Source organism: Rhineura floridana, chromosome 5 (genome assembly GCF_030035675.1).
Source record: "Rhineura floridana isolate rRhiFlo1 chromosome 5, rRhiFlo1.hap2, whole genome shotgun sequence".
Classification (NCBI taxonomy): Eukaryota; Metazoa; Chordata; class Lepidosauria; order Squamata; family Rhineuridae; genus Rhineura; species Rhineura floridana.
The window spans coordinates 71,311,901-71,324,075 of record NC_084484.1 but is presented as its reverse complement, the minus strand read 5'-3'; the positions used below and the strand labels follow the sequence as shown (position 1 = coordinate 71,324,075).

Sequence of the window (12,175 nt, the reverse complement as noted above, 5' to 3'; positions counted from 1 at the left end):
TCCTCAGAGGAAGGGCAGGATACAAAAGAAATAATACGTATTTACATAGTTAATAAAACATCTAAAAACATTTTATTTGTGCATGCAGAACCCCAACATCTTGGGAGCAGAGGATATACATTCTAGGGTACTGTGGTATAAAGGCTGAAGGCGTAACATTGATTTATTTTTACCTTGCCAACATGATATTGGAGTTTGGGTTGCTGGTCCCTGGTCCCGTCGGACTCCATTTGATAGTATAAATCTCTTTGTTATGTGCCTGAAGGTCATGTACACATGTATCTTGCTTCATACTCCAAATCTATAAAAAACCCAGGGTGGGGGAAAATAAAATTTGCACTTTGAAATCTTTTCCCCAGTTATAGTGCAGCTCACTAAGACATATACATACATTTAAAAAACTGAAAACTTTAAGAACTAACATTTCATACAGCATACCAACAACATTTCTTTAAAATATGGTGCAAAGACATCAGATTAGACTGAATTACCTTTAAGGTCATATCATCTGAGCACGATGCAAGAAGCATTCCAGAAGGATCCCATTTGATTGCATTGACCTCATTCTAAAATGAAAAAATAAATCTGTATCAATATTATTCTGTATCAAACTGCACTGCTTTTTTTTACCCAGAAGAGGGCCATCTAGGTTTAATTTACTATTTTATGCGAAATGATTAGTCCTTTGGTTCTTTCATTCATGAAAGAACAAAAACTATCACTCATATCTCATTAGCTAAATAGAATTATAGGGAATATTTTATAGGATAAAAATATTGTTAGCTAACTTCTTCCAGTTTTCTTTGCATGTGAGAGAAAAGTTAAGGCTCAACAAGTCAGTTTAGGGGACACTGCATTGTGCCAAGTCAGATAACTGGTCAATTTAGCTCAGTGTTACGTATACTGACTGGCAGCAGCTTTCCAGGATTCCAGAAAAGAGGCTTTATCAGTCCTACCTGCAGATGCCAGGGACTGAAGCTGGGAGCCTTTTCACATAAAGCATGTGCTCTACTGAGGAAGGAAAGACTCTCCCCGTCCTCAGTTGTAATCTTTAGCTGTAATCGGTTACTTTTAAATGTACTTTTTTTAAAAAAAAGATGCTCCTTCTGTGATTTGGGGAAGTAAAACTATTCACAAATAAGGAGTCATTACAACACAGTCCTTTCCATGTCTCCTCAAAAGCAAGTCCCATTAACTTCCATGGAGCTTACTCTCAAGTAGGTGTATAAAGGAGGTTGTCGCATGACTTGACTGATGTGCATTTGTCAGTATTGTTGAATTTGTTTTCTTGGTGAAGTAAGGTTTCGGTTATATTTATGCTTAAAAACAATAAAACACATTTTTGTAAAAAAGGAGGATGGTTCATGTGTCACCCTCGAAAAATTCCAATAGTTACCACACTAACTGCAATACGTTGAAAAGGCCGTTTAGACTTACCGTATGGCCTTGAAACGTTTTGACTGGCCGATCACAACCAAGTCTGCATACATGTATGCACATGTCCGTGCTACAGGATGCAAAAGTAGTGTTGTTCTGCCAGTCTACATCCAGAGCAGGGGCTGTGAAAGGGGAACCAGAGAGGGACCATTAGGATATCTGGGAAAGAAACAAACAGAGAACGCTACCTTCCCACTTCCATAAAATAACTGGTAATTTGGTTCTAATCACATGCTCTAGTGTACTACCCTGCAATGTCGAGTGCAGCATTTCTGGAATACTAGCATAATACCATAGTTGACAATACTGTTGGCACCAGGGTTCCTGAGAAGTGAAAGTTTTCCATCCTGTCTCCCTCAGTAACTACCTGTTGCTTTGATTTGGATTCCTGCCTTGAGCAGGGGGTTGGACTCGATGGCCTTATTGGCCCCTTCCAACTCTACGATCCTATGATTCTGTGACTCTCAGCTTCGAGGTGCAGCAAAAGACTGGACCCAGGAAAGAGTCACCCAGAAACAACCTGAAATGAGAATTTGCTAGAACTATAAAAATACACATAAAGTCAGCCCCAGAGCAGTGGCCAGTAACCTTTTCACAAAAATACAACTGATTTAAAAATGTTTAAAATAAAGTCATGGAAGGCTAATTACCTGAGTGAAAAGGAAACTGCTGTTTAGCTTCCCCTGTATGAGCATCCCAAATTATTGTTGTCTATGTGGGTGGGAGCAAACAGAGAGAAACATACACATCAGTGAGCATTCAGAAGAAAAGTAAAGAGCATTCAGTTTAGCTAGGAAACACACTGGTGACTACTGATAATTTTAGCCATTCCAAAAACGCATAAAAATGCATTTGTTCTAATACAGCACAGATAATAAAATCTAACTATGCACAATGATCTGTCAGTCTTTACTACATAGGAGAAGATTAAAATCAATCTGAGTAGGTAAAGGTAGCTTCTGTAATGAGATCAAATGTTCATTTTCCCACTTTAACAAATCTCTCTCTTTAGCAGATCAACACAACCAATGATGCTACCTGTAATCTGCAGAGTTGTGTGGGCAGGTATAGCACGGATTTAGGTGAATTTTGTTGTACCTCCACAATTTGAAATTTATAGTCAATAATGGAGACATGGTAACATTTGCATCACAATGTGGTGAGATGCTACAGACACCACAGCATAGATGGTCATATGACTTGAATAAGGTCCTTGGTTTCCCACTAGATGATCAAAACAGAGAGATCAGCAAGCTTAAGAAACCTCAAGGCTTGCACAAGAACAAGGTTCATAGAAACCCCAAGTGACTTCACTGTGAGAAAGCAAGATACAGTCCTGAAAGAGAAAGTGATGAGGCCTCTCATGAGTTTAGATCTTACAATCTGTGACAAGTACCACCCTGCTTCCAATGTTCCATTGCAAAACAAGGCACTAGAATGAGCGGTGGCCTCTCAACTCCAGGCAGTCTCAGACGATACTGATTATCTGTATCCATTTCAATCTGGTGAGTTTGACCTTATAGGCTACACCCCAATTAATTAATAATAATAATTATTATTAATTTTCATGGCAACGGAAAGTGGGCTGTTTTTATTCTATTTTATGGGAAGCCACTATTGTTGCAAAAGCTGAAGCAGTACCATGCAAAAGCACTAAAAACATTAGCTAATTTATATTTGCAAGTTATGTATCTCAACACTTACTTTATCTACTCCAGCACTTAAAATGTAATTTCCCTTTTTGTTCCACTTCAGAGCAAAGATGGGCCCTTTATGTTGACCTAAGGTGCTTGCAAGATTTCCTGCAATATAAGAAAACAAAAGTTAACTCTTCAAATAGCTTGGGAGTTAATTCCACACTACAAAACATCTAATTATTTGGATGCAGATTATTTTAAAAGCCTACCATCTTCTGTCCATATTCTTGCAAAGCCATCGTATGATCCTGTAGCCAATAGCGTTCCATCACTCTGTAGGGATGTTGGCAAAGAATCAAATTATTGTTTTGTATGAGACACACAACACACTGAGTCAGCTAGAACCCACTACTTCAAACCCTGAGTTTTCAAAAGTAAGCTCCGCTGAACAAAAGCAGGTATCATTACTGGTTTGCACCCAAAATTAAAGCCTGGCACTCTTGGCACCTAGATGGAAGCATCACTTAGCCCTGGTTGGCACAGCAGGGGGAGGGGAACAGCAAAGAGACTGTGATTTTCATTCAGAGAACCCATTTGTTCATACTAAGCCATAGTTTGGCTTAGCATTACATGCAAACTTGGCCATCATATTAAACATTTATATACAACCCAGGTTCACATCCTACTCAGCCATAAAACCCAATGGTTTAATTTGGTTTAGTCATTTATCTCTCAACCTAGTCTACCTCAAAGGTTTGCTGTGAAGATAAAAGGGAGGAAGGAGGAACCATGTCTGCTGCCTTCAGTTTCCTGGAGGAAAGGTAGGGTATATAAGGAAAGAAATGAAAGTAACTCACACATACATGTTGCGTACTTCCACTCCTGTGTGCCACTGCTAGAACACAGAAGAGAATAAGCTGGTGCAGCAGTGGTTAAGAACATGAGCCAGAAGGCTCTTGTTCATACCAGTAGCTCAACTATGAACTTACTGTTTCACACGACTTTGAATCTTACTAGAAGCAACAGAGCATGGAAGTGAGAGTGGACCACACAACTGGCATAATATATGACAGAAAAATATTCTTAATACACCTGGAACTCGCATGCCTTGCCACAGGGCAAATGAGCAAGCTCTCACTTCTTAGGTTTGACAAGCAGAACCACATATGACTCACGGATTTCTCATGGCTTTCTGCAACATTCACAGTGGCTCTTGGCCACGCCAAGAACTCCTAGCTGCAGCTGCCACCTCCACCAGTAATATGGGGATAATCATACTGTTCTACCTTATGCAATAGCTGCAGGTATTACAGAGATAACATATATGTAAAGAATGGATCGTCGGTCTCACCTGAAAGGTGGTTTTCCCAGGTATCATACCATCAGGTGGGTAGTAGTGCCACCTAGTGTCCAAAGGCAGGAATGCACAAGAGTCAAGACTTCGGCTGCTCCTTCCGGCTTGACCCCATTCCATTCCAGAAAAATTGTAGACTGGATCTGAACATCTCTTTTCAGACAAAACACTTGCAGCCAGACCATAATGTAAGGAGCAGCAAATATAATAATACACATCTTGACTTCAAACAGGAAAAATGCACAAACAGTAGAACAGTAAGAACAGCCTTAGCAGTAACTCATAATCCATGCAGTAAATATAATGTAATGTAAAACAAACTGTTTTCAAATTGAAACAAGTGGAAGAATTATTAAAGAATAACAAAAATTATCTCCAGTACAGGTAGGCAGCCCCCCCCCTCAACAGGGAGGGCCCTGATGGTATGATACCTGGGAAAACCACCTTTCAGGTGAGACTAACTGTCCATTTTCCCCAAGTAGCATATCATCAGGTGGGATGTACCAAAGCAGACCCAGTACCTAGGATGCCTAAGAGGAAGATAGTACCTCTTGTACAGCTCGCCTACTAAACGAAGCATCTGCCGAAGCATAACAATCTACCGCAGCCTTTCCCAACCAGTGTGCCTCCAGATGTTGTTGGACTACAACTCCCATCTTCCTGACCATTGGCAATGCTAGCTGAGGCTGATGGGAGTTGTGGTCCAACAACATCTGGAGGCACACTGGTTGGGAAAGGCTCATCTACCGTATAGTGTCTAAGAAAAGAATTTGGTGTGGACCACACAGCCGCCTTACAAACGTCTGCCATGGGTGTGTTGGTTGTGAAGGCAGCCATAGTGGCCTCCGACCTCGTAGAATGGGCTGTGACATTTGGAGGAACCGGTATCTGAAGAGACTCATAGGCCAGAGTAATGCAAGCCCGCAGCCAACAAGAAAGAGTTGAGCTGGTGACCTTCTTGCCCAAAGTCCTCAGATGAAATGAGATGAAAAGAGACTCAGACAAATATCTCGGGTCCCAGCCAGGTAGACCTTCAGGGCTCGATGTACATCCAGGGTGTGCCAGGCCTTCTCGAGGGGATGAGTTGGCTGAGGGCAAAAGGAAGGCAAGACAATATGTTGACTACAGTGAAAGATGGAAGAAACTTTAGGTTGAAAGGTAGGATCTGGATGCAACATCACAGAGTTCTTATGGAAGATGCAGAGATGATGGGCAATGGACAAAGTTGCCACATCTGGGCTGAAGTAACTGTCATGAGAAAGAGGACTTTGTATGAGAGCAAATGTAAGGATGCAGACTTGAGAGGTTCAAGGGGAGGAAGCTGCAATCCCTGAATGACCTTTGGAAGGCTCCAAGAGGGAAATCGATGAGCCACAGGTAGTGACAGAAGAGAAGACCCCCTCAGGAAACTATTGACTAGGGGGTATATTCCAAGGGAAGGCTGATCCGATCGTGCAGACAATATGTATGAGACGGCTGAGGCCTGCCTGCACAGAGTATTAGGCTTCAGTCCCATTGAGAGACCCACCTGGAGAAACTTGAGTAGGTGATTAACCTTAGGCCTGGAAGGATGGATTTGATGTTTCATACACCATGTGGCAAAGGCTGACCACATGGCTTGTATATACGGACTGAGGAAGGCCTGCTAGAGGCCAAGATGGTATCTATAATGTCCTTAGAAAATGCAGAATGCCTCAAGTGATTCTGCTCAACACCCAAGCTGTCAGACTCAGCCATTTGGGGTCCAGATGACAAACTGGATCCTGAGATAACAGGTCTGGCCACAAGATTAGATGCCATGGTTCCTGGGTTGAGAGAGTCAGTTGATCCGAAAACCATGGCCTGCATGGCCAGTAAGGAGCCAGGAGAACAATTTGAGCATGCTCCTGACGAATCATCCTGATCGTGTGTCCTAGGAGAGGAACCTGAGGGAAGGCATAGAGCATCTCTCTTGGCCAAGAAGTTGAGAATGTGTCGATTGCTTTGGTGCCCTGTTGATGATATCAGGTGAAGAAACCTGGAAACAGAGCATTCTGAGTGGAGGTGAAGAGATCTACTGTAAAGGGACTGAATCAACAGTGCAGCTGAAAGAATACGCTGGGATGCAGTTTCTACTCCCAAAGAAGAACCTATTTTATGCTGAGCCAGTCTGCTGCGATATTGAGGTCGCCACTGAGATGCTCCACTCTCAAGGAATGAAGGTGATGTTCGGCCCAGTAGAAAATGAAAGTTGACTCCACCTGGAGGGCTCTCAACTATGTGCCCCCCTGATGGTTCAAATGTGCTTTCACACTGATGTTGTCGGTCTGAACGAGAATGTCAGTCAGATGCAACTTTTGATGAAAATGGAGGAGAGCCGGACGCACTGCTCACAACTCCAGCAAGTTTATGCCGAGACATTGCTCGGTAGCCATCCACTGGCCTTGAACAAAGAGGGAGTTGCAATGGGCACCCCATCCCAGGAGACTGGCATCGGTCGTAATCAGAGTCTTCTAAGGTTCTCTGAAGGGCGTTTCTTTCTGTAGATTCTTGGTCACTGTCCACCAACAAAACGACACCCTCAGCCAAGGGGAGAGATGCACTCTTCTGTGTCTGGAATTGGTGATGTCCAGCTGAAAAGACCAAAGAGCCCACTGGAGTGGCCGAGTATGGTGGTGAGCCCAAGGCATGATGTGAATGGAGGACATTAAGAGTCCCAGAGCCTTGGCTAGAAGCATCACATCCTCCATACTTCTGGTCATCAGATGGCGAGCTGTGTGGATGGTGGCAGCTATGCTCTCTGGGACAGAAACACCATCACATAGGCTATGTCCAATATGGCACCAAGATGGTGAAGACACTGTGACGGAATCAGGTGACTCTTCTGTAAGTTCATGAGAAAGGCGTGTTCCCTCAAGGCATTGAGAGCAAGACATACACGGAGGGATGCCTGAGGCATGGAGGGTGCCCGTACCAGATCATCCAGGTAGGGGTATATGTGGATCCCCTGGAGCCGAAGGTGCACCACCAGAGTAACCATCAGCTTTGTGAACACCCTCGGAGCTGAAGAGAGACCAAACAGAAAGGCTCAGCACTGGAAGTGAGCCTGGTCATAAGCAAATCTCAGGAACTTTCAGTGGTTGGGCAGGATGGAAACATGCAGGTAGGCTTCCTTCATAAGCCAAAAAATCTCCTTCCTGAAGCACCTCCATAATTGATGCCAGAGACTCCATCTTGAAATGCCAATGTCTGACAAAGGAGTTGAGGAATTTGAGGTCTAGGATTGCCCTCCACGAATGATATTTTTTGGGCACTGCGGAGAGAATGGAATAGACACCTGAGTAAAATTTGGCGAGATTCACTGGCTCTATAGCACCTAGTGCAAGTAGGCCTCTGTCATCACTGCCTGCCTCTCGGGAGAGGCAGAGAGGGAGACGGTAGGAACCTTTGAGGAGGAAGCTCCCAAAATTTGATAGTGTAACAGTGAATCATGGTATCTCGCACCCAGGCATCCATTATAACATGTCTCCAAGCTCTGGCAAAGTGGAGAAGTATGCCCCCTATTGGGATGGCATCAGCACTGGCACTGCTGATGTCCTCCATGGCCAGCGGGCAGAGTACACCTCTGGCGTCCCAAGAACTGATTCTGGTTGCAGCCAAAGACCCATTTTCTGCTCCAATAGCCTCTTGACGAATGAAAATCACGGCCCCTATCCGCGAGTCGCAAAGGCCAAAAGGACTGTTGGTATGGGTAAGATGACAATCTGCAGGCAGCCCTGCAATCATCTTGTTTAGATGTAGCTAACACAGGCTTCCTCTTATCCTTGGTATCAATGAGCACAGCCTTGAGGGCTTCATCCCCAAACAAGAGGGAGTCTGAATAGGGGGCTATGGAAAGGTTGATACAAGCAGTGTTGTCAGTATCCCAATGATGTAGCCAACTGGTCCGGCAAGGTACCACACCCATGGACCTTGTAGCAAATTGCGTTGTACCAAGCATTGCATTGCCACAAATGCTGCGGCCTTGTGTAGCTTGACCAAGGTCTGGCAAAGTCTAGCCGGGTCCGGCTGAGGATCATCAAGTAACTCATCAAGCCACATCACGGAGGCTCTGATCAAGAAGCTCAATTTGCATATGCCGAAGCATCATAGTTCCTTCGAAGAGCAAAGTCCAGTCTCTGCTCAGATGGATTTCTGAAATGTGAACCGCCTTCCTTGAGAAGGAGAGATCTGGAAACAAGAGCGGAAATGGGCCCATCCACTGCAGGGACCTTCAGAAAGCTCATGAAGTCAGGATTTAGTGAACAAAACTTGTTAGCAAATGCTGTCGCGTGACATGCTTGAAGAGGATGACCCCATTCCTCTTTTGCCATTTTGTTGAGATGGTCAGGCACTGGGAAGGAACAAACTGAAGACTTGGGAGCTTTTAGCACCCCCCCCTTGACTAGAGTCGAAGAGGATTCAGACACTGGCCCATCCAAACAAAATGTACTCAAGGATTTGAAGAATAAGTCAAGATAGTCTGAAGACTCAAACAGACAATACGAGCAACCCTCCTCTCCATCTGACTCCCCACTCCACTCCGCTTCCTCTCCCTCTGGGGTGATGAAGGGATCGAGTGGATCTGCCTCTGCCTCTAGGGCATGTTGTGCCCTGCCCCTGGAGAAGTCAAAGGGGTAAGGAGACAAAGCCTGTTGTTGTTCCGGACATTCCTCAGAGGGTGAGGGTCAGGGTTAATGTGTAGAACTGAGGGCGGGCCCTTGAATCTCAGAGGAGATGGAACCAAGGAGCGCATCTCTGAATTGAGAGAGAAAGGCTTAGGTCAGGAGAAGACACTGCAAGGGAGCAAGAGGATCCAAGGGCAACTGAGGCTGTGGTGAGGCTGCGGATGGCCCAAGTTGCTTAGCCTAAGGTAAAGGTGTGGGGGTTGGGGGCTGTGAGAGGGGAACCCCCTGGTGAGGTGGCATCACCAGAGGCTGGTCTGGAAGGCCTTCAAATTTCTCCTCCGAAGACTCAGCAGGTGAATGGAAAAGGGCTTCCAGCCTCTGCTGACCCTCAAAAGAAGCCCCATGTGAAGATGGAAGACTGATATAATGAGCTCGTCTTGTTAGCCACTTGTTTAGCAGAAAGAAGTAACTTCTTAGCCCCTTTGGAGGAAACATGCTTGGAAGGCCTATGCTTAGATGACTTGGCAGTGGCTGCGGAGGGATTAGCAGCTGCACATCACTGATGAGTGGCTGCAACTCTGTCATCAATTCCATAGGTGCAGCTGAAGACGGCCCAGCCATGGTAAGCATGCACTAGGTAGAGTGGAGAGGTACCAGGCAGTGAAGAAGTCCAATTACACACGCACCAACTGCAGGCTGCAGTGGAAAACCAATCAACATATGCACAAGTAGAGGGGTGTGGTGGATGAAGTGAGGCCAGTAAAACACACGCACAGTAGAGGGGAACGGTATGACCTCAAAGCATTCAAGACCTTATTCGTATGTAAGTTCCTTATTACTTCTTCCCTTTCTTCTCTGTTGCCTCCTTTCTTCCCTTTCTTCTCTGAGGCCAGTAGAACACGCACACAGCAGAGAGGAGCGGTATGACCTCAAAGCAGCCAAGTCCTTATTCATATATGAGTTCCTTATTACTTCTTCCCTTTCTTCCCTTTATTCTCTGTTGCCTCCCTTCCAGTACTTGCCCCTTGTATAAAGTGGGGAGAAAACAGGAGGAGACCAGAGACAGATAGGCACTGGTGACTGAGGAAAAGAAAAAGAGCAGGAAAATGACAGCCATAATGGCAGATGGAGGAAAAAGAGTGGGAAAGCAGCAACACAAAATGGTGGTTCTATAGTGGAGGAGAAAGAGGAAGGCAGCAACACAAAATGGGGGATCTAAAGTGCCTATGGGGAAAAAGAAGGGGGGGAAATGGTGGGAATCCCCTCAGCGGCGTGAACAACTATCAGGTCTGCCTGGGGCAAAGGAGGAAAGTGGGCTGCAGCTGCGAGCTTCTAGGCAGGCAGAGTAGCAGCAGGAGAGAGGGCAGCCACCGCTTGCAAGCTCCAAAAAGGAAACCACTGCTGGGGAAGAGTGACGAATGGAGTGAAGCTGCCTCCGTGAGCTCCGTGGGGTGGATCAGGAAGGCAAGGGAGTGGAGCTGCCACTGCCGCGCAACAGGCGGGGCAGGCGAGATGGGAGCCGGAGCTCCAAAGGTAGGCAGCAGCTGCTGCCGCCAAGGAAGGTAGGCGGACAGGAGAGAGGAAGCTGCCACCACGAGCTCCAGGAACGATTGGAGCCACAGCCATGAGCTCCAAAGGATGGGGAAGGCAAGGCTAGGACAGGCAAGGCCAGGAATGATCGATGTGGAAGGGCAAGGGCAAGGCCAGGGACAATCAGAGCCATGGGCGTGAGCTCCGAGAAACAGGCGAGGATGGGAAGGGAAGGTAGAGGGAGTGAGACAAACCAGGGAAGAGAGCCCCCAGAGAAAGGAACAAAAGAAAAAAGCATATAATATGAACGTAATTGTGATTAACCAAACAGAGGTTTTTATTGTATAAACAAAACGTTTCAGCTTCCGCCTTCATCAGCTGCTAACATACAAATGCTGTTACCAAGGTGGCAATTATAGAGCTTTGAGGATGGAATGCTCAGAGGGGCTTCATTTGCAGAAGCTAAGTAGTGGTGGTACTGTCCTCCAGGTTCAGGCCATGTGGTGCCAATGTGTCCAGAGAGTAAATCCAAAAGTTCTCCCTTTTAGTCAATGCTGCTGGATCTGCTAGCATCTCTATCACTGTAATGGAAAAGTCCAACAGGCTGTGACCCTCAATGTTAAAATGCTTTGCAACTGGTTGCTCCACTTTTTTTGTCAAGATTGCCGACTTGTGGTTCCTGGAGCGCATGCATAGGTCAGTTGTAGTCTTTCCTACATATTGGATATGACATCCTGATCTTTTGCACTCGATGATGTAAACTATATTGCAGGACCTGCAGGTGATGTTCTGTTTGATGTAATGTGTCCTGCCTGTCCTAGTGCTTGTAAAAGTGGCTGTCTCCCTGAGGTACACACAGGTGATACAGCGTTTGGAGTGACAAGGATGAGACCCTGGATTGGTGATAGGTGGCTTAAGCACAGCTCTCACCAACAGTCTGCGCAAATTAGGAGGTTGGCGAAATGCTATAACAGGAGACCTGCTGGTGGCTCTAGTAAGATGTTCAGAGTTTGCCAGCAATGGGTAGCTCTCCCTGATTGCTCGGTGATAGTTAGGAGATGCTGGATGGAAATCTACCACAAATGGAATCCATTGCTCTCTGCTCTTTGACACCTCAGTATGATGGAGGAGGTTTTCTCTGGACAGAATGGATCCACAGAGTGGATGTTGCAATTGATAATATGTGGAGAATATCCTCTTCGAAGAAGGTGTTCTTTAAGTTCACTGATCCTTATCTGGTATTTATCTTCAGTGTTGCAAATAAGTTTGATTCTCAGAGCTAAGCTATACACAATGTTCTTCTTTATATGCCTAGGATGGCAGGATTTCCAGTTTAAATAGGTGTGGGCATCAGTGGGTTTGCTGTAGAGATCAGTGGCTATTTTGTTGTTTTCAATGGTCAGAAGGAGATCCAGAAAAGGGATGTGCGGATTGTCATTTGTACTATTAAATGTAAACTTAATAGAGGGATGGATAGAGTTGATGTAATTTTTAAATTGTTCCAAACTCTCTTTACCATTCATCCAGACCATAAAGATGTCGTCAATGTATCGCCACCATATAAGTAGTTT

At 45.3% G+C, this 12,175-nt stretch overlaps 1 protein-coding gene across 11 annotated transcripts in view; it reads right to left on the bottom strand.

Moving 5' to 3' along the window:
• TBL1X (transducin beta like 1 X-linked) overlaps window positions 1–12,175 on the bottom strand; it is a 262,884-nt gene that overhangs the window by 9,045 nt on the left and 241,664 nt on the right. For all 11 annotated transcript variants that reach the window (XM_061627078.1, XM_061627077.1, XM_061627081.1 and 8 more), the window contains 6 exons: window positions 3,344–3,407; window positions 3,142–3,239; window positions 2,088–2,148; window positions 1,438–1,559; window positions 492–566; window positions 174–301 (listed from right to left, as the gene is read on the bottom strand). In XM_061627078.1, coding sequence (XP_061483062.1) covers window positions 174–301; window positions 492–566; window positions 1,438–1,559; window positions 2,088–2,148; window positions 3,142–3,239; window positions 3,344–3,407 — 548 coding nt within the window. The remainder of the gene's footprint in view (window positions 1–173; window positions 302–491; window positions 567–1,437; window positions 1,560–2,087; window positions 2,149–3,141; window positions 3,240–3,343; window positions 3,408–12,175) is intronic.